At 45.0% G+C, this 20,897-nt stretch overlaps 1 protein-coding gene across 1 annotated transcript in view; it reads right to left on the minus strand.

Annotated features, from left to right (window-relative positions):
- The window catches only part of LOC106594065 (anoctamin-3), a 113,953-nt gene that overhangs the window by 67,844 nt on the left and 25,212 nt on the right, over nucleotides 1-20,897 (minus strand). The window contains exons 4-8 of the mRNA XM_082956642.1: nucleotides 7,554-7,750; nucleotides 6,597-6,752; nucleotides 4,103-4,203; nucleotides 3,816-3,860; nucleotides 1,915-2,049 (exon numbers count right to left, since the gene is read on the minus strand). Coding sequence (XP_082812768.1) covers nucleotides 1,915-2,049; nucleotides 3,816-3,860; nucleotides 4,103-4,203; nucleotides 6,597-6,752; nucleotides 7,554-7,750 — 634 coding nt within the window. The remainder of the gene's footprint in view (nucleotides 1-1,914; nucleotides 2,050-3,815; nucleotides 3,861-4,102; nucleotides 4,204-6,596; nucleotides 6,753-7,553; nucleotides 7,751-20,897) is intronic.

Genomic DNA, 20,897 nt, shown 5'->3' on the forward strand with positions numbered 1-20,897 from the left:
TGAGGTAAGGGTTAGGTTAGGGGGTTGAGTTAAGGGTTAGGTTAGGGGTTTGAGGTAAGGGATAGGGGGTTGAGGTACGGGTTAGGGGGTTGAGGTAAGAGTTAGGGGGTTGAGGTAAGGGTTAGGTTAGGGGGTTGAGGTAAGGGTTAGGTTAGGGGGTTGAGGTAAGGGTTAGGGGATTGAGGTAAGGGTTAGGTTAGGGGGTTGAGGTAAGGGTTAGGTTAGGGGGTTGAGGTAAGGGTTAGGTTAGGGGGTTGAGGTTAGGGTTAGGTTAGGGGGTTGAGGTAAGGGTTAGGTTAGGGGTTTGAGGTAAGGGTTAGGGGGTTGAGGTAAGGGTTAGGTTAGGGGGTTGAGGTAAGGGTTAGGGTTAGGGGGTTGAGGTAAGGGTTAGGTTAGGGGGTTGAGGTAAGGGTTAGGTTAGGGGGTTGAGGTAAGGGTTAGGTTAGGGGGTTGAGGTAAGGGTTAGGTTAGGGGGTTGAGGTAAGGGTTAGGTTAGGGGGTTGAGTTAAGGGTTAGGTTAGGGGGTTGAGGTTAGGGTTAGGTTAGGGGGTTGAGGTTAGGGTTAGGTTAGGGGGTTGAGGTAAGGGTTAGGTTAGGGGGTTGAGGTAAGGGTTAGGTTAGGGGGTTGAGGTAAGGGTTAGGTTAGGGGGTTGAGGTAAGGGTTAGGGGGTTGAGGTTAGGGTTAGGTTAGGGGGTTGAGGTTAGGGTTAGGTTAGGGGGTTGAGGTTAGGGTTAGGTTAGGGGGTTGAGGTAACGGTTAGGTTAGGGGGTTGAGGTACGGGTTAGGGGGTTGAGGTAAGGGTTAGGTTAGGGGGTTGAGGTTAGGGTTAGGTTAGGGGCTGGAGGTTAGGGTTAGGTTAGGGGTTTGAGGTAAGGGTTAGGGTTAGGGGGTTGAGGTAAGGGTTAGGGGGTTGAGGTAAGGGTTAGGTTAGGGGGTTGAGGTAAGGGTTAGGTTAGGGGGTTGAGGTAAGGGTTAGGTTAGGGGGTTGAGTTAAGGGTTAGGTTAGGGGTTTGAGGTAAGGGATAGGGGGTTGAGGTACGGGTTAGGGGGTTGAGGTAAGAGTTAGGGGGTTGAGGTAAGGGTTAGGTTAGGGGGTTGAGGTAAGGGTTAGGTTAGGGGGTTGAGGTAAGGGTTAGGGGGTTGAGGTAAGGGTTAGGTTAGGGGGTTAAGGTAAGGGTTAGGGGGTTGAGGTCAGGGTTAGGGGGTTGAGGTAAGGGTTAGGTTAGGGGGTTGAGTTAAGGGTTAGGTTAGGGGTTTGAGGTAAGGGTTAGGGGGTTGAGGTAAGGGTTAGGGGGTTGAGGTAAGGGTTAGGTTAGGGGGTTGAGTTAAGGGTTAGGTTAGGGGGTTGAGGTAAGGGTTAGGTTAGGGGGTTGAGGTCAGGGTTAGGGGGTTGAGTTAAGGGTTAGGTTAGGGGGTTAAGGTAAGGGTTAGGTTAGGGGGTTGAGGTAAGGGTTAGGTTAGGGGGTTGAGGTAAGGGTTAGGTTAGGGGGTTAGGGTCAGGGTTAGGTTAGGGGGTTGATGTAAGGGTTAGGGTTAGGGGGTTGAGGTAAGGGTTAGGGGGTTGAGGTAAGGGTTAGGTTAGGGGGTTGAGGTAAGGGTTAGGGTTAGGGGGTTGAGGTAAGGGTTAGGCTAGGGGGTTGAGGTAAGGGTTGGGGTTAGGTGGTTAGGGTCAGGGTTAGGTTAGGGGGTTGAGGTAAGGGGGTTAAGTATAGAACCTACTGGTGCATGCGTGCCCTGCTGAATAAGGCTGTAGAGCAGTCTGTCTCCTCTAGGTCAGGTAAGGGTTAGGGGGTTAGGTTAGGGTTAGGTGGTTAGGTGGTTAGGGTCAGGGTTAGGTTAGGGGGTTAGGTTAGGGTTAGGGGGTTAGGGTTAGGTGGTTAGGGTCAGGTTAGGGGGTTAGGTATAGAACCTACTGGTGCATGCGTGCCCTGCTGAACGGGGCTGTATAGCAGTCTGTCTCCTCGAGGTCAGGTAGGGCCTCCTTGTCCAGCTTCATGGGGTTCCTGGGTAACCAGCTCTTTATCTGACGACACCTCAGATGGAACCGGCTTCAGGGAGAGAGGACAAAGAGAAAAACAGATTAATTTACCAGGATTAGCCTAGCAACAGACCACACAGGGTTAATTTACCAGGATTAGCCTAGCAACAGACCACACAGGGTTTTAATTTACCAGGATTAGCCTAGCAACAGACCACACAGGGTTTTAATTTACCAGGATTAGCCTAGCAACAGACCACACAGGGTTTTAATTTACCAGGATTAGCCTAGCAACAGACCACACAGGGTTTTAATTTCCCAGGATTAGCCTAGCAACAGACCACACAGGGTTTTAATTTACCAGGATTAGCCTAGCAACAGACCACACAGGGTTTTAATTTACCAGGATTAGCCTAGCAACAGACCACACAGGGTTTTAATTTACCAGGATTATACCAGATATTGTTTTATTTGATCAATGCTAATAATTAAATCACATTTTGCATTTTTTACAGTCAAACACTCAATAGAAGACTGCATTTTTTTATGATGTCTTGTTTACTTTGCAGCAGACACTCTTTAGTGATTCAGGGTGACTTATTATTGGGCTTAAAAGAGCTTAATATCTCACATTCGTATACACAACATAACATGTTGAAATTAGCAGGATAAACTAATCCTGAACTAATTAATTAAAATCGTGAATTAATTAATCTGGGGTCGAGCTCAATGACAGTTTGACCCAGATTACCCTCCGTGATCAAATCACGGATTACCCTCTTCTAACTAACTCCCTGATGGCCCATGATCAATGGCTGCATATTTTTATTTATTATTTGTTTCACCCATTTTTTCTCCCCAATTTCGTTGTATCCAATTGGTAGTTACAGGCTTGTCCCATCGCTGCAACTCCCGTACGGACTCGTGAGAGGCGAAGGTCGAGAGCAGTACGTCCTCCGAAACACGACCCAACCAAGCCGCACTGCTTCTTGACACAATGACCGCTTAACCCGGAAGCCAGCCGCACCAATGTGTCGGAGGAAACACCGTACACCTGGTGACCGTGTCAGCGTGCACTGCACCCGGCCCGCCACAGGAGTCGCTAGAGTGCGATGAGACAAGGACATCCCTGCCGTCCAAACCCTCCCCCTAACCCGGACAACGCTGGGCCAATTGTGCGCCGCCCCATGGACCTCCCGGTCGCGGCCGGCTGCGACAGAGCCTGGACTCGAACCCAGAATCTCTGGTGGCACAGCTAGCACCGGCTGCATCTTAATACAACATCCAGTGTAGCAGTAGGGCTCTGGACTCCAGACCAAACTTCCCTGCCTTCTTGTCTGTGTCTTTCTACCTCTCTCTCTCTTTCTGTACATCCCCACTGTTCTTTCTCTCTATTCTACAAATAAAACAACAGCTACAGATCACAGCTGTGTTACAGCGACTCGACCACGGGCTCAGCACCATCACGGTGATGTCAACAGGTCCGCGACTCGACCACGGGCTCAGCACCATCACGGTGATGTCAACAGGTCCGCGACTCGACCACGGGCTCAGCACCATCACGGTGATATCAACAGGTCCACTTCAGCTGTGTTACTGCGACTCGACCACGGGCTCAGCACCATCACAGTGATGTCAACAGGTCCGCGACTCGACCACGGGCTCAGCACCATCACGGTGATATCAACAGGTCCGCGACTCGACCACGGGCTCAGCACCATCACGGTGTTGAATGCTCCTGAATTTCATTAGAAGTGCTGATGCAGTGCTCAGCCAGTCAAGCTCGGCATCACACTGTGCCTGAATCTAATAAGATATCATGAAAAATCCACTTGCCTGCCCATAACTTTGCTCTTCCAATCCGTAAAGTACATTTTTTTCCTGAAAAAAATAAATAAAAATAACAATAAATTAGAAGACATTGTGGGTTGGGTCGAAGAAACCAACGGATCAAGCCATACAAAGAGCTCCTAATAATGTATTGAACGAGCTGTCGTTATAGGTGTTTATGAGTAGTTGTTAAGCGCTTATGTCATGTATTATAATGTATAATAATAGCTCATAAGGCGTTATAAAATGTGTTTATAATGCATCATGTAGAGGGTATTCATAAGAAGTGCTACCTGAATGGCATTCTGATATTCATCTGCTCGGCGTATTTACAGAGCGTGTCCCAGGGTGCATGGATCTTCACAAACATTATGTCGGTGTTGGTCAGAGACGGCTTTCGAGGGGACGAAATTGGAAATTAGCTTGTGACAAAGACATGATGGCAATATTTGAGAATGTGATGACGAGTGCCTGCCACCCCACTGGGCAAAAACGGGTTGAATCAATGTTGTTTCCACGTCATTTCAACAACAACAAAAAGTACGTGATGATGTTGAATCAATGTGGAAAACTGATTGGATATGCAAAAAGTCATCAACCCTCCTCCACTCCATTTTTCACCTTAAATCAAATGACATGGCGACATGTTTTGTTGATTTTCACGTTGAATTCATGTTAGTGGGACAACTCAACCAAATGTAATATCAAAAGGAGACGTGCCCAGTGGGACACCAATTTACCAAATTGTAAAATAATAGTTCTCTGAAAAATTCTCTGTAGTTTCTGTAACAAAATTACAAAGACAAATACAAACTTTGTCATTAATATAGAGCTGTAGGGGCAATGTGGGAAGAGTATGTAGTATTTTAATGTAGTACACAGTAGTAAAGTATGTACTATATTAATGTAGTATACAGTAGTAAAGTATGTACTATATTAATGTAGTACACTGTAGTAGAGTATGTACTATATTAATGTAGTATACAGTAGAGTATATACAATATTAATGTAGTACACAGTAGTGGAGTATATACTATATTAATGTTAGTTGTAGTATACAGTAGTAGAGTATATATTATAGTAATGTAGTTTTAGTATACAGTAGTAGAGTATATACTATATTAATGTTAGTTGTAGTATACAGTAGTAGAGTATATACTATATTAATGTAGTACACAGTAGTGGAGTATATACTATATTAATGTTAGTTGTAGTATACAGTAGTAGAGTATATACTATATTAATGTAGTTTTAGTATACAGTAGTAGAGTATGTACTATATTAATGTAGTATACAGTAGTAGAGTATGTACTATATTAATGTAGTTGTAGTATACAGTAGGAGAGTATATACTATATTAATGTAGTTGTAGTATAGAGTAGGAGAGTAAGTACTATATTAATGTAGTTGTAGTATACAGTAGGAGAGTATATACTATATTAATGTAGTTGTAGTATAGAGTAGGAGAGTATGTACTATATTAATGTAGTTGTAGTATACAGTAGGAGAGTATGCACTATATTAATGTAGTTGTAGTATACAGTAGGAGAGTATGCACCCTTCCTCTTTCTCCGGCATCAGCCCCTCAGCTCACACGCTCCTCTAGCCTATATTATACTGAACAAAAATATAAACGCAACATGTAAAGTGATGGTCCCATGTTTCATGAGCTGAAATAAAATATCCTATATGCACAGAAAGTGTATTTTTCTCGAATTTTGTGCAGAAATGTGTTTACATCCCTGAGCATTTCTCCTTTGCCAAGATAATACATCCACCTGACAGGTGTGGCATATCAACAAGCTGATTAAACAGCATGTTCATTACAGAGGTGCACCTTGCGCTGGGGACAATAAAGGCCACTCTAAAATGTGCAGTTTTGTCACACAACACAATGCCACAGATGTCTCAAGTTTTGAGGGAGAGTGCAATTGACATGCTGACTGCAGGAATGTCCACCAGAGCTGTTTCCAGATAATTGAATGTTCATTTGTCTACCATAAGCCGGTTCCAACGTCGTTTTAGAGAATTTGGCAGTACGTCCAACCTGCCTCACAACTGCAGACCATGTGTAACCACGCCAACCCAGGACCTCCACATCCGGCTTCTTCACCTGAGGGATCGTCTGAGACCAGACACCCGGACAACTGATGAAACGGAGGAGTATTTATGTCTGTAATAAAGCCCTTTTGTGGGGGAAAACTCATTCTGATTGGCTGGGCCTGGCTCCCAATTGGGTGGGTCTATGTCCTCCCAGACCCACCCTTGGCTGCAACCCCTGCCCAGTCATATGAAATCCATAGACTTATCTATTTCAATTGACTGATTTTCTTCTATGAACTGTAACTCGCTAAAATCGTTGAAGTTGTTGCGTTTATATTTTTGTTCAGTATATATACACCAGGGCTACTAGATTCAGCCGCTGGCCGATTACTTTCAGGAGCGGAAGACCGGAACATAACTTTAATAATTTGTACATTGCAAATTGACCACAACTAAGCCCAAAAAGAGATTCTATTTGAAAATAACAATAATTTCATACATGTATTACATTGAGAAATTATCACATTCGTAGGAATACTTGGGAACAGATTTCCTAAATTAAACTCATTATCAGCTGAATTCCTAAGTGACTTTAGTCTTCTTTTTAAAAATTTTTTACCCCAAAATCAAAACTATAATCCCCCCCCCAAAAAAAAAGTATTACTCGCGGGGCCGGTTTTAGCCCAGCGGGCCGCCGTTTGCCGCCACTCTGACCCCTGTTAGAGTGTAGTATATGTACCCTACCACTTTCTCCAGCATCAGCCCCTCAGCTCTCAGGTTCCTCTTGAAGGTGACTCTCTTTTCCACCAGAGGACTGGACTTCTTATAGACCAGGATGTAATCGATACGCTTCTTTCCATCTCTGAACATCAGACCAGACGGCTGCCCGAGGTTGGTCCCCTACGGAAATAAGTGTTTATCAGTAATAGGCCTTCATAACACATCCATAAGCAATTCATAAACGCTTACGTCAACAACTTGAGTTTTTTTTTTTTTTCCTTTCTCCCAACTTAACTCATAATTATTTTAATAAACTGAAATAAATGTATGTTTTAAATAGCAGAGTGACTTCATTGATGCTTGATAGTTAGCCTCAAGCAAATGTTTCAAAGCTGTGTAAACTGTGAAACGAGAAACGATTGGTGCAGTGTCATTCTGGTTATTGGGTGGGTGTGGAGAAAATAAAATGGCTACGTGGAGCTCGTCTGAGAGGTTGGCTTTGAGCCCTCACCTGCAATGTACTTATTGACATAGATCTGCCCACTCTAGGGTTGTCTGGTCAGAACGTGACGTTGAGGCCCATAACTGTAAGCTTTGTCACCACACACACACACACACACACACACACACACACACACACACACACACACACACACACACACACACACACACACACACACACACACACACACACACACACACACACACACACACGGAAATACCCCTTGCATTTGAAGATGTTTTATCTACTTGTGTGGTGTCAATTTAATGGTATAGGGAATAGGGAATAGGTTAGGAAACAGCATGTGAATAGTCCATCAGCATGTAAACGCCCTAACTTGAGGTTGTCGAAGGAAGGATCCCTGCTGTGCGTCCAAGCGTCCCGATTGGTTAGAATAGCCGGGTGATTGACATGCCTGACGGCCAATCAGATTGAGAGGGCCTGGCCTTTCTTTTACTGTGTGCTTGTGTTTGTGGTACCTGAAGCGAATCTGCTCGTGCCTCTAATTTGGCTCGGATGGCAGGTTTCTGAATGAGAAACGACTCGTCTGTCCTTCCTGCCTTGTACGCACTAGCTTCTGACTCCTCCCCATAGTGGTCCTTCGCAGCTTCTGACTCCTCCCCATAGTGGTCCTTCGCAGCTTCTGACTCCTCCCCATAGTGGTCCTTCGCAGCTTCTGACAGACAGAGAGATACAGGATGATCAGTAAAAGGTCAGGACGGACAGACAGACAGATCCAGGATGATCAGTAAAAGGTCAGGACGGACAGACAGACAGATCCAGGATGATCAGTAAAAGGTCAGGACGGACAGACAGATCCAGGATGATCAGTAAAAGGTCAGGACGGACAGACAGATCCAGGATGATCAGTAAAAGGTCAGGACAGTATTTGTATTCTTAATGTTTGAATGTAATGGTATGATGTCATGGTATGATGTCATGGTGCTAAGGTTGGTTTCCTCTATCGTAATCGCTCCTCTTTTACCCCAGCTGCCAAACTAACCCTGATTCTGATAACCATTCTACCCATGCTAGATTACAGAGACGTAATTTATAGATCGGCAGGTAAGGGTGCTCTCGAGCAGCTAGATGTTCTTTACCATTCGGCCATCAGATTTGCCACCAATGTTCCTTACAGGACACATTTAACATTTACATTTAAGTCATTTAGCAGACGCTCTTATCCAGAGCGACTTACAAAATGGTGCATTCACCTTATGATATCCAGTGGAACAACCACTTTACAATAGTGCATCTACATCTTTTAAGGGGGGGGGGGGGTTAGAAGGATTACTTTATCCTATCCTAGGTATTCCTTAAAGAGGTGGGGTTTCAGGTGTCTCCGGAAGGTGGTGATTGACTCCGCTGTCCTGGCGTCGTGAGGGAGCTTGTTCCACCATTGGGGTGCCAGAGCAGCGAACAGTTTTGACTGGGCTGAGCGGGAACTGTGCTTCCTCAGAGGTAGGGGGTAGGGCTTCCTCAGCAGGCCAGTGGTGGATGAACGCAGTGCCCTTGTTTGGGTGTAGTGCCTGATCAGAGCCTGAAGATATGGAGGTGCCGTTCCCTTCACAGCTCCGTAGGCAATCACCATGGTCTTGTAGCGGATGCGAGCTTCAACTGGAAGCCAGTGGAGAGAGCGGAGGAGCGGGGTGACGTGAGAGAACTTGGGAAGGTTGAACACCAGACGGGCTGCGGCGTTCTGGATGAGTTGTAGGGGTTTAATGGCACAGGCAGGGAGCCCAGCCAAAAGCGAGTTGCAGTAATCCAGACGGGAGATGACAAGTGCCTGGATTAGGACCTGCGCCGCTTCCTGTGTGAGGCAGGGTCGTACTCTGCGAATGTTGTAGAGCATGAACCTACAGGATCGGGTCACCGCCTTGATGTTAGTGGAGAACGACAGGGTGTTGTCCAGGATCACGCCAAGGTTCTTAGCACTCTGGGAGGAGGACACAAGGGAGTTGTCAACCGTGATGGCGAGATCATGGAACGGGCAGTCCTTCCCCGGGAGGAAGAGCAGCTCCGTCTTGCCGAGGTTCAGCTTGAGCTGGTGATCCGTCATCCACACTGATATGTCTGACAGACATGCAGAGATGCGATTCGCCACCTGGTTATCAGAAGGGGGAAAGGAGAAGATTAATTGTGTGTCGTCTGCATAGCAATGATAGGAGAGACCATGTGAGGATATGACAGAGCCAAGTGACTTGGTGTATAGCGAGAATAGGAGAGGGCCTAGAACAGAGCCCTGGGGGACACCAGTGGTGAGAGCGCATGGTGCGGAGACAGATTCTCGCCATGCCACCTGGTAGGAGCGACCTGTCAGGTAGGACGCAATCCAAGCGTGGGCCGCGCCGGAGATGCCCAACTCGGAGAGGGTGGAGAGGAGGATCTGATGGTTCACAGTATCAAAGGCAGCAGATAGGTCTAGAAGGATGAGAGCAGAGGAGAGAGAGTTAGCTTTAGCAGTGCGGAGAGCCTCCGTGACACAGAGAAGAGCAGTCTCAGTTGAATGCCCAGTCTTGAAACCTGACTGATTAGGATCAAGAAGGTCATTCTGAGAGAGATAGCAGGAGAGCTGGCCAAGGACGGCACGTTCAAGAGTTTTGGAGAGAAAAGAAAGAAGGGATACTGGTCTGTAGTTGTTGACATCGGAGGGATCGAGTGTAAGTTTTTTCAGAAGGGGTGCAACTCTCGCTCTCTTGAAGACGGAAGGGACGTAGCCAGCGGTCAAGGATGAGTTGATGAGCGAGGTGAGGAAGGGGAGAAGGTCTCCGGAAATGGTCTGGAGAAGAGAGGAGGGGATAGGGTCAAGTGGGCAGGTTGTTGGGCGGCCGGCCGTCACAAGACGCGAGATTTCATCTGGAGAGAGAGGGGAGAAAGAGGTCAAAGCACAGGGTAGGGCAGTGTGAGCAGGACCAGCGGTGTCGTTTGACTTAGCAAACGAGGATCGGATATCGTCAACCTTCTTTTCAAAATGGTTGACGAAGTCATCCGCAGAGAGGGAGGGGGGGGGGGAGGGGGAGGAGGATTCAGGAGGGAGGAGAAGGTAGCAAAGAGCTTCCTAGGGTTAGAGGCAGATGCTTGGAATTTAGAGTGGTAGAAAGTGGCTTTAGCAGCAGAGACAGGAGAGGAGAATGTAGAGAGGAGTGAGTGAAAGGATGCCAGGTCCGCAGGGAGGCGAGTTTTCCTCCATTTCCGCTCGGCTGCCCGGAGCCTTGTTCTGTGAGCTCGTAGTGAGTCGTCGAGCCACGGAGCAGGAGGGGAGGACCGAGCCGGCCTGGAGGATAGGGGACAGAGAAAATCAAAGGATGCAGAAAGGGAGGAGAGGAGGGTTGAGGAGGCAGAATCAGGAGATAGGTTGGAGAAGGTTTGAGCAGAGGGAAGAGATGATAGGATGGAAGAGGAGAGAGTAGCGGGAGAGAGAGAGCGAAGGTTGGGACGGCGCAATACCATCCGAGTAGGGGCAGAGTGAGAAGTGTTGGATGAGAGCAAGAGGGAAAAGGATACAAGGTAGTGGTCGGAGATTTGGAGGGGAGTTGCAATGAGATTAGTGGAAGAACAGCATCTAGTAAAGATGAGGTCAAGCGTATTGCCTGCCTTGTGAGTAGGGGGGGAAGGTGAGAGGGTGAGGTCAAAAGAGGAGAGGAGTGGAAAGAAGGAGGCAGAGAGGAATGAGTCAAAGGTAGACGTGGGGAGGTTAAAGTCACCCAGAACTGTGAGAGGTGAGCCATCCTCAGGAAAGGAACTTATCAAGGCGTCAAGCTCATTGATGAACTCTCCAAGGGAACCTGGAGGGCGATAAATGATAAGGATGTTAAGCTTGAAAGGGCTGGTAACTGTGACAGCATGGAATTCAAATGAGGAGATAGACAGATGGGTCAGGGGAGAAAGAGAGAATGTCCACTTGGGAGAGATGAGGATTCCAGTGCCACCACCCCGCTGGCTCGATGCTCTAGGGGTATGCGAGAAAATGTGGGCAGACGAAGAGAGAGCAGTAGGAGTAGCAGTGTTATCTGTGGTAATCCATGTTTCCGTCAGCGCCAGGAAGTCTAGGGACTGGAGGGTAGCATAGGCTGAGATGAACTCAGCCTTGTTGGCTGCAGACCGGCAGTTCCAGAGGCTGCCGGAGACCTGGAACTCCACGTGGGTCGTGCGCGCTGGGACCACCAGGTTAGAGTGGCAGCGGCCACGCGGTGTGAAGCGTTTGTATGGCCTGTGCAGAGAGGAGAGAACAGGGATAGACAGACACATAGTTGACAAGCTACAGAAGTGTTGTTTCTTGTATTATTGTCTCCTGTGTCTTTAGAGAACTGTTTCACTTTGATATCCTTTTTCTTCTGTCCTGATTTTCTCTTTCTTTTCTTCTGTTAACTAGATATTCTTTGTTGTTCTTCGTTAGCTAGCTAGCTTCATTCACACATCACTGCACTCTATACTCCTCTGTAAACTGGTCATCTCTGTATACCCGTCGCAAGACCCACTGGTTGATGCTTATTTATAAAACCCTCTTAGGCCTCACTCCCCCCTATCTGAGATATCTACTGCAGCCCTCATCCTCCACATACAACACCCGTTCTGCCAGTCACATTCTGTTAAAGGTCCCCAAAGCACACACATCCCTGGGTCGCTCCTCTTTTCAGTTCACTGCAGCTAGCGACTGGAACGAGCTGCAACAAACACTCAAACTGGACAGTTTTATCTCAAAGACTCAATCATGGACACTCTTACTGACAGTTGTGGCTGCTTTGCGTGATGTACTGTTGTCTGTGGCCCAATGTTTGTACCATGTTGCTACCATGTTGTGTTGCTACCATGATCGTATGCTATCCATTTGTTTTTTGTATGATGTTCTTTGTATGCCATTTTTATATTTGAGAATTAACCAATGACATTAGGCCACACTTGGCCATGATTACAGACACCTGTGTGTCTTCTGACACTATATAAACGAGTCATCTCACAGTGTTCGGCTCTCCCTTATTTTCAAACTAACATGTTATTGTCATGTTGTGTTGCTACCATGTTATTGTCATGTTGTGTTTCTACCATGTTGTTGCCGTCATGTTGTGTTTCTACCATGCTCTGTTGTCATGCTACCATGCTGTGTTGTCATGGTGTGTTGCTACCATGTTATTGTCATGCTGTGTTGCTACCATGTTATTGTCATGTTGTGCTGCTACCATGTTGTTGTTGTGTTGCTACCATGTTATTGCCATGTTGTGTTGCTACCATGTTATTGCCATGTTGTGTTGCTACCATGTTATTGTCATGTTGGGTTGCTACCATGTTATTGTCATGTTGTGTTGCTACCATGCTGTGTTGTCATGTGTTGCTGCCTTGCAATGTTGTTGTCTTAGGTCTCTCTTTAGGTAGTGTTGTGGTCTCTCTCTTTATGTAGTGTTGTCTCTCTTGTCGTGATGTGTGTTTTGTCCTATATATATATATATATATTTATTTATCCCAGCCCCCGTCCCTGCAGGAGGCCTTTTGCCTTTTGGTAGGCTATCACTGTAAATAAGAATTTGTTCCTAACTGACTTGTCTGTGTAATGCAAATTAACGTGAGCAGCTTGGCAGTTTCCCAAAGTTTGGTGGTTTTAAACTTAACATAACTAATGTTAACTACCTGTGTTTTGTGTAAGAAAGTATGATATATTGTGGTGCATGAACAGGCCATACACTTTAGCTAATGTTACAGTCTTACGTTGGCTAACTTTACCTAGCTACAGTTGAAGTCTGAAGTTTACATACACTTAGGTTGGAGTCATTAAAACTTGTTTTTTCAACCACACCACAAATTTCTTGTTAACAAATTATAGTTTTGGCAAGTCGGTCAGGACATCTACTTTGTACATGACACAAGTAATTTTTCCAACAATTGTTTACAGACAGATTATTTCACTTATAATTCACTGTATCACAATTCCAGTGGGTCAGAAGTTTACATTCACTAAGTTGATTGTGCCTTTAAACAGCTTGGAAAATTCCAGAAAATGATGTCATGGCTTTAGAAGTTTCTGATAGGCTAATTGACATCATTTGAGTCAATTGGAGGTGTACCTGTGGATGTATTTCAAGGCCTACCTTCAAACCCAGTGCCTCTTTGCTTGACATCATGGGAAAAATCAAAAGAAATCAGCCAAGACCTCAGTAAAACAACTGTAGACCTCCACAAGTCTGGTTCATCCTTGGGAGCAATTTCCAAACACCTGAAGGTACCACGTTTATCTGTACAAACAATAGTACGCAAGTATAAACACCATGGGACCATGCAGCCATCATACCGCTCAGGAAGGAGACGCGTTCTGTCTCCTAGAGATAAACGTACTTTGGTGCGAAAAGTGCAAATCAATCCCAGAACAACAGCAAGGACCTTGTAAAGATACTGGAGGAAACAGGTACAAAAGTATCTATATCCACAGTAAAACCAGTCCTATATCGACATAACCTGAAAGGCCGCTCAGCAAGGAAGAAGCCACTGCTCCAAAACCGCCATAAAAAAGCCAGATTACGGTTTGCAACTGGACATGGGGACAAAAATTGTACTTTTTGGAGAAATGTCCTTTGGTCTGATGAAACAAAAATAGAACTGTTGGGCCATAATAACCATCATTATGTTTGGAGGAAAAAGGGGGAGGCTTGCAAGCCGAAGAACACCATCACAACCGTGAAGCACGGGGGTGGCAGTGTCATGTTGAGGGGGTGGTTTGCTGCAGGAGGGACTGCTGCACTTGACAAAATAGATGGCATCATGAGGCAGGAAAATGAATGTGGATATATTGAAGTAACATCTCAAGACATCAGTCAGGAAGTTAAAGCTTGGTCACAAATGGGTCTTCCAAATGGACAATGACCCCAAGCATACTTCCAAAGTTGTGAAAAATGGCTTAAGGACAACAAAGTCAAGATATTGGAGAGGCCATCACAAAGCCCTGACCTCATCCTATAGAACATGTTGTGGGCATAACTGAAAAAGCGTGTGTGAGCAAGGAAGCCTGCAAACCTGACTCAGTTACAGCAGCTCTGTCAGGAGGAATGGGCCAAAATTCACCCAACTTATAGCTTGTAGAAGGCTATCCGAAACATTTGACCCAAGTTAAACAATTTAAAGACAATGCTACCAAATACTAATTGAGTGTATGTAAACTTCTGACCCACTGGGAATGTGATGAAAGAAATAAAAGCTGAAATAAATAATTATCTCTACTAATTGTTCTGACATTTCACATTCTTAAAATAAAGTGGTGATCCTAACTGACCTAAGACAGGGAATTTTTACTAGGATTAAATGTCAGGAATCGTGAAAAACTGAGTTTAAATGTATTTGGCTAAGGTGTATGTAAACTTCCGACTTCAACTGTAGTTAACTGGCTATCATAGCAGCCAAGGACTTTCACCATCTTATTTGTGTATATTTGTGCCCCCGATTACAGGGTTTACAGCAGTTTACACTTTGACTTCCTTATTTAAAAAAACCTTACTTTGCCAAATATAGCTATCTAGCTAGTTTTTGTTTGTTGGTTAGCTACCTAGACAAAGTTAACACTCATCTTACTGGTATAATGTTAGCTACTTAGCTAATCAAAACAAAAGCACATTCAAAATGGCTAGCTACCTTTATTCGCCTGTTCGTTTGCTAGCTATCTTTCAGCTGACTGGTGTTAGCTAGTTAGCTAGAGGCTAGCTGCTGGACTTTGTACAAGCTTGGTAACATTAGCTAGCTACCTAGCTAATCAAAATATCTGTTTTTGCATTTATTGATTAACCTCAGCTTGAACACCACCATATAGCTAGCTATCTACAGGAGGTTTATTCGCATATACACTTCTTATGACTGGCAGCCTGGTGTTGTTGCCGAGCAACCGACCCAGTGTTAGAACCCAGCAAAAAAAAAAAAAAAAAGATGTTAGCATTGTCAGAAATGTTACAAAAAAGTAGCACATCGTTTGTTTTAAAATGGACAAAAATGAGCACGATAAATTATAAATGTAATCAAAACTGTTGCCCCTAAAAAACAGTCTGAAAGGTGTCAAGTCTAATGGTGACTTTATGGATGCTGTAGACTTGTTCTTATCCGACGGCTAGATATTGAGCTAGTTCTTGGCAAATTTAACCAGGCAAGTCAATTAAGAACAAATTCTTATTTACAATGACGGCCTACCCCGGCCAAACCCGAACGACGCTCGGCCAATTGTGCGCCACCCTATGGGACTCCCAATCACGGCCCGGATGTGCTGCAGGCTGGATTCGAACCAGGGACTGCAGTGACGCCTCTTGCATTGAGATGCAAAGAAATTGTCTGGCGAACCTAATGCTAACGACCGTGTTAAAAATAAAGAGAGAATGAAAAGTGGATAGTGTCATTATTATTAACTTGGGTTATCTCCACAGAGAGTGGCTTGTGTCATTATTAACTAGGATTAGCGCGCTAGAGAGTGGGTTAAAAGTCAACCCTTGCTGCTTTACGTGATTGTTATTGCAGTGTCAGAGTATCGGCATCATCATCATGCTAGTTAGTCTAGTTTTCCAGGTTCAAGGCACATCACCCCAGATTGTTGTCTGATATGGGAAGAGTAGCATCATGTCAAACAAAGCCAAATACTGTACACCGTTAAAGTTCCTACTTAACGCGACGCCGTTACAGCTGCTACTTAACGCTACGCCGTTACAGCTGCTACTTAACGCTACGCCGTTACAGCTGCTACTTAACGCTACGCCGTTACAGCTGCTACTTAACGCTACGCCGTTACAGTTGCTACTTAACGCTACGCAGTTACAGTTCCTGCTTAACGCTACACCGTTACAGTTTCTGCTTAACGCTACACCGTTACAGATTCTGCTTAACGCTACACCGTTACAGTTTCTGCTTAACGCCACACCGTTACAGCTCCTGCTTAACGCCACACCGTTACAGCTCCTGCTTAACGCCACACCGTTACAGCTCCTGCTTAACGCCACACCGTTACAGTTTCTACGTAACGCTACACCGTTACAGTTTCTACTTAACGCTACACCGTTACAGTTTCTGCTTAACGCCACACCGTTACAGCTCCTGCTTAACGCCACACCGTTACAGCTCCTGCTTAACGCCACACCGTTACAGCTCCTGCTTAACGCCACACCGTTACAGCTCCTGCTTAACGCCACACCGTTACAGCTCCTGCTTAACGCCACACCGTTACAGCTCCTGCTTAACGCCACACCGTTACAGCTCCTGCTTAACGCCACACCGTTACAGCTCCTGCTTAACGCCACACCGTTACAGCTCCTGCTTAACGCTACACCGTTACAGCTCCTGCTTAACGCTACACCGTTACAGCTCCTGCTTAACGTTACAGCTCCTGCTTAACGTTACAGCTCCTGCTTAACGTTACAGCTCCTACTTAACGCTACGCCGTTACAGCTCCTACTTAACGCTACACCGTTACAGCTCCTACCTAGCCATGTCTGTTTGCAATAGTACAACAGTAAAGAAATTACTGCAGAAACCCAACACTGTTTTCCTCCGCTGAGATCAAGTGCAATAGTTTTACCACGCTGCACAACGCTCCTCAGCTCGGCTACAACGCTCCTCAGCTCGGCCACAACGCTCCTCAGCTCGGCCACACGCTCCTCAGCTCGGCCACAACGCTCCTCAGCTCGGCCACAACGCTCCTCAGCTCGGCCACAACGCTCCTCAGCTCGGCCACAACGCTCCTCAGCTCGGCCACAACGCTCCTCAGCTCGGCCACAACGCTCCTCAGCTCGGCCACAACGCTCCTCAGCTCGGCCACAACGCTCCTCAGCTCGGCCACAAAAAACAGCAACAACGGTGGTGGGGTGGCCAGTGGCACTGTTTCTTTAAAACCCTTTGGATTAAAAAAATGTGCGCTGTGTTTGGAAGATTACAGACATCAATGATGTGAGAATCAGTCTTTCATCGATAGCAGTGTTCCCATTCCTCTGTCAAAGATAGTCAACACATTTTTATTTAACTAGGCAAGTCAGTTAAGAACAAATTCTTATTTATAATGACAGCCTACCGGGGAACAGTGGGGTTCACTGCCTTGTTCAGGGGGCAGAACGATAGATTTTTACCTTGTCAACTCTGGGATTCGATCTTGCAACCTGTCCGGTTACTAGTCCCAATGCTCTAACCACTAGGCTTCCCTGCCGCCCCACATTCCTGAAAGGTGTTAAAACGACCCATTGTGACTAAGACCAGGGTTCTACATACATTACACACAGGATCTAGTCCATAGAGATATAATTACATGGACTTGAAATGGGGATACCCATTCTAGTAATACTATTCCTATGATCCAGTCATTTTGGAACAGACTGTACAGAACACTAATCATCATCTTACATGACTTATGTTACGACGACGTACAAAAATGTGTCGTGCAACACGATTCATATTTCGCACTAGCCTCGTCCCAAACCTGACAGCACAAACAGATCTGGCACCGGAGTGTATTTTCCCCTGCTGGATCGTGCCTCAGAATAGACAGCTTCCCGTCCCAAATGGCAACCTATTCCCTATAGTGATCGAAGGCAGTGCACTATGTAGGTGAATTTGGGATGCGTCCAGAGACCTGAGTCATTGCTAAAAACGGCTCATTTGAATGTGAATGGTATTTGAGTGAATTCTCCCACTACTACAGATTTCCTCATGAGAGGAGAATGATTTTTCTTCTCCTTACAGCGGTGACATTTATCTTATCCATAGTGACTTAATGTGGTGTGTTACTCACCACACCACTGCATAGTTTTCCCACGCCTCACAGTGGTGCTAGCGTTTAACAGCTGCCATTTTTTTTTTTTTAGGTAGTGGATACTCAACCGGCATAGTCACAGGTTAAGGTAAGGGTTAGGTTTACGGGGCTTGAGGTAAGGGCAAGTTTAAAACGGGTATATGGTTTAAAACCTCTTGAGGATACCCTAGGATAGGGGGCGCCACAGCGCATTTTGAAAAAAAATCGTTCCCATTTTCAACGGCCTACTAATCAAACTCAGAAGCTAGGGCATGCATATACTTATTATATATGGATAGAAAACACCCTAAAGTTTCTAAAACTGTTTGAATGGTGTCTGTGAGTATAACAGAACTCAAATGGCAGTCAAAACCCCGAGACCGATTGAAACAGGAAGTGGAATTCTGAATTGTGGACTCGACTTCTCATCTTTCCCTATAAATCACACCGTTAACCATGGTTCAGTGAGCACTTCCTATTGCTTCCACTAGATGTCGCCAGTCTTTTCACAGTGGTTTGAGCCTTATACAGTCGAAACTCAGTGAATGACACGCATTGGAAATTGGTCACAGGGGATGGGCCATCACCATTATGACGCCGGCGGCCATGTCTACCCCCACCTTTGGAAACGGTTTGAAAGGCAATGAAATCATCCCCCTTGAATCTTATTGGCTCTCTTGGTGTTACAGGCCCTGAAGATTAATGTTTTACAACGTTTGACATGTTTGAACGAACCTACAGGCGGGAGAATCTCATTTTATCCGGAACTTCAGCCCTGCGCTTGGAGAGAGCCATAGGACGCGCTACCAACAGCAGGCTAATGGAACGTGAAGTATGGACTTTTTGACCGAAAATACATCTGTTGTGGACCTGGGATGCTTTCTGATGAAGACAACTAAAGGTAGGCGATTATTGACAATATTATACAAGATGAGATGTGACATGCGATTGTTTCCAAGATGGCGCCGAGCTCTGTATATTAGCTCATTTTCTGAGTATCGCATCTCCTTTTATCGCAAAGTGTGATTACCCAGTAAAGTTAATTTAAAATCTGGTATGACAGGTGTTCTCAAGAGATATTCATCTATAAATGTTAGATTGACAATATAAATTTTAAAAATCGTTATCGGATAGTAATTTAGGGAATTGTAGCATTGTTTACCGGGACGCATTTGAGGGGAAGTTATTTAGTCAACGTCAGACGCCGATGTAAAATGCTGTTTTTATATATAAATATGACCTTTATTGAACAAAAGAATGCATGCATTGTATAACATGATGTCCTAGGGGTGCCATCTGATGAAGTTTGTAAAAGGTTAGTGCTGCATTTAGCTGTTTTTTGATTATATGTGATGCAAGTGGTTGGTCGGAAAATGGCTATGAAGCTGCTTTTTACGATGGACTCATCTAACATAATCTAATGATTTGCTTTTCCTGTAAAACCTTTTTGAAATCGGACGACGTGGGTCGATTCAGGAGAGGTGTATCTATAAAAAAAAAATATATATATTATTTTTTATTTTTTTTAAATTATGATTTTTTTTAAATGCTAATTGGCGATATGATTTTTCGCTGGATTTTGATCCCGCTGACGGGATGAGACGCTGAAGAGGTTTTAAGGAACCATTGGAACCACTGAAAAAAAATCAGCCTGTTTTTTTTTTAATACCAGCACAACATAATGTATTTTACAGTCTGCCAGAGCTAACAATGAATAAAATCATAAACAGGAAACAGTCCATGATAAACAGGAAACAGTCCATGATAAACAGTCCATGATAAACAGGAAACAGTCCATGATAAACAGTCCATGATAAACAGTAAACAGTCCATGATAAACAGGAAACAGTCCATGATAAACAGGAAACAGTCCATGATAAACGGTCCATGATAAACAGGAAACAGTCCATGATAAACAGTAAACAGTCCATGATAAACAGGAAACAGTCCATGATAAACAGTAAACAGTCCATGATAAACAGTAAACAGTCCATGATAAACAGGAAACAGTCCATGATAAACAGTCCATGATAAACAGGAAACAGTCCATGATAAACAGGAAACAGTCCATGATAAACAGGAAACAGTCCATGATAAACAGTAAACAGTCCATGATAAACAGTAAACAGTCCATGATAAACAGTAAACAGTCCATGATAAACAGTCCATTATAAACAGTAAACAGTCCATGATAAACAGTCCATTATAAACAGTAAACAGTCCATGATAAACAGTAGCAATTACAGCGTAGAAAGTGGACCATCAATCTACACTACCTGACCAAAAGTATGTGGACAACTGAACATGTCATTCTAAAATCATGGGCATTTATATGGAGTTGGTCTCATCATTGCTGCTATAACAGCCTCCTCTCTTCTGGGAAGGCTTTCCACTAGATGTTGGAACATTGCTGCTATAACAGCCTCCTCTCTTCTGGGAAGGCTTTCCACTAGATGTTGGAACATTTCTGCTATAACAGCCTCCACTCTTCTGGGAAGGCTTCCCACTAGATGTTGGAACATTGCTGCGGGGACTTGCTTCCATTCAGCCAAAAGAGTATTAGTGAGGTCGGGCATTGATATTAGGCGATTAGGCCTGGCTCGCATTCGGCGTTCCAATTCATCCCAAAGGTGTTTGATGGGGTTGAGGTCAGGGCTCTGTGCAGGACAGTCAAGTTCTTCCACACCAATCTTGACAAATCATTTCTGTATGGACCTCGCTTAGTGCACGGGGGCATTGTCATGCTGAAACAGGAAAGGGCCATCCCCAAATTTGCCCAAAAGTTGGAAGCAGAGAATCGTCCAGAATGTCATTGCATGCTGTTGCATTAAGATTTCCCTTCACTGGAACTAAAGGGCCTGAACCATGAAAAACAGCCTCAGACCATTATTCCTCCTCCACCAAAATGTACAGTTGGCACTATGAATTTGGGAAGGTAGAGTTCTCCTGGCATTCGCCAAACACAGATTTGTCCGTCGGACTGCCAGAATGCACAATTCAAATGTAGGACAGTGTGGCTGTTGGTTAAAATAACACCAGACCCTTAACATTGACAGCCATGTCTGCCAGAGAACGCGTTTCCACTGCTCCA

This window comes from Salmo salar, chromosome 10 (genome assembly GCF_965601325.2).
Source record: "Salmo salar chromosome 10, fSalSal1, whole genome shotgun sequence".
Lineage (NCBI taxonomy): Eukaryota > Metazoa > Chordata > Actinopteri > Salmoniformes > Salmonidae > Salmo > Salmo salar.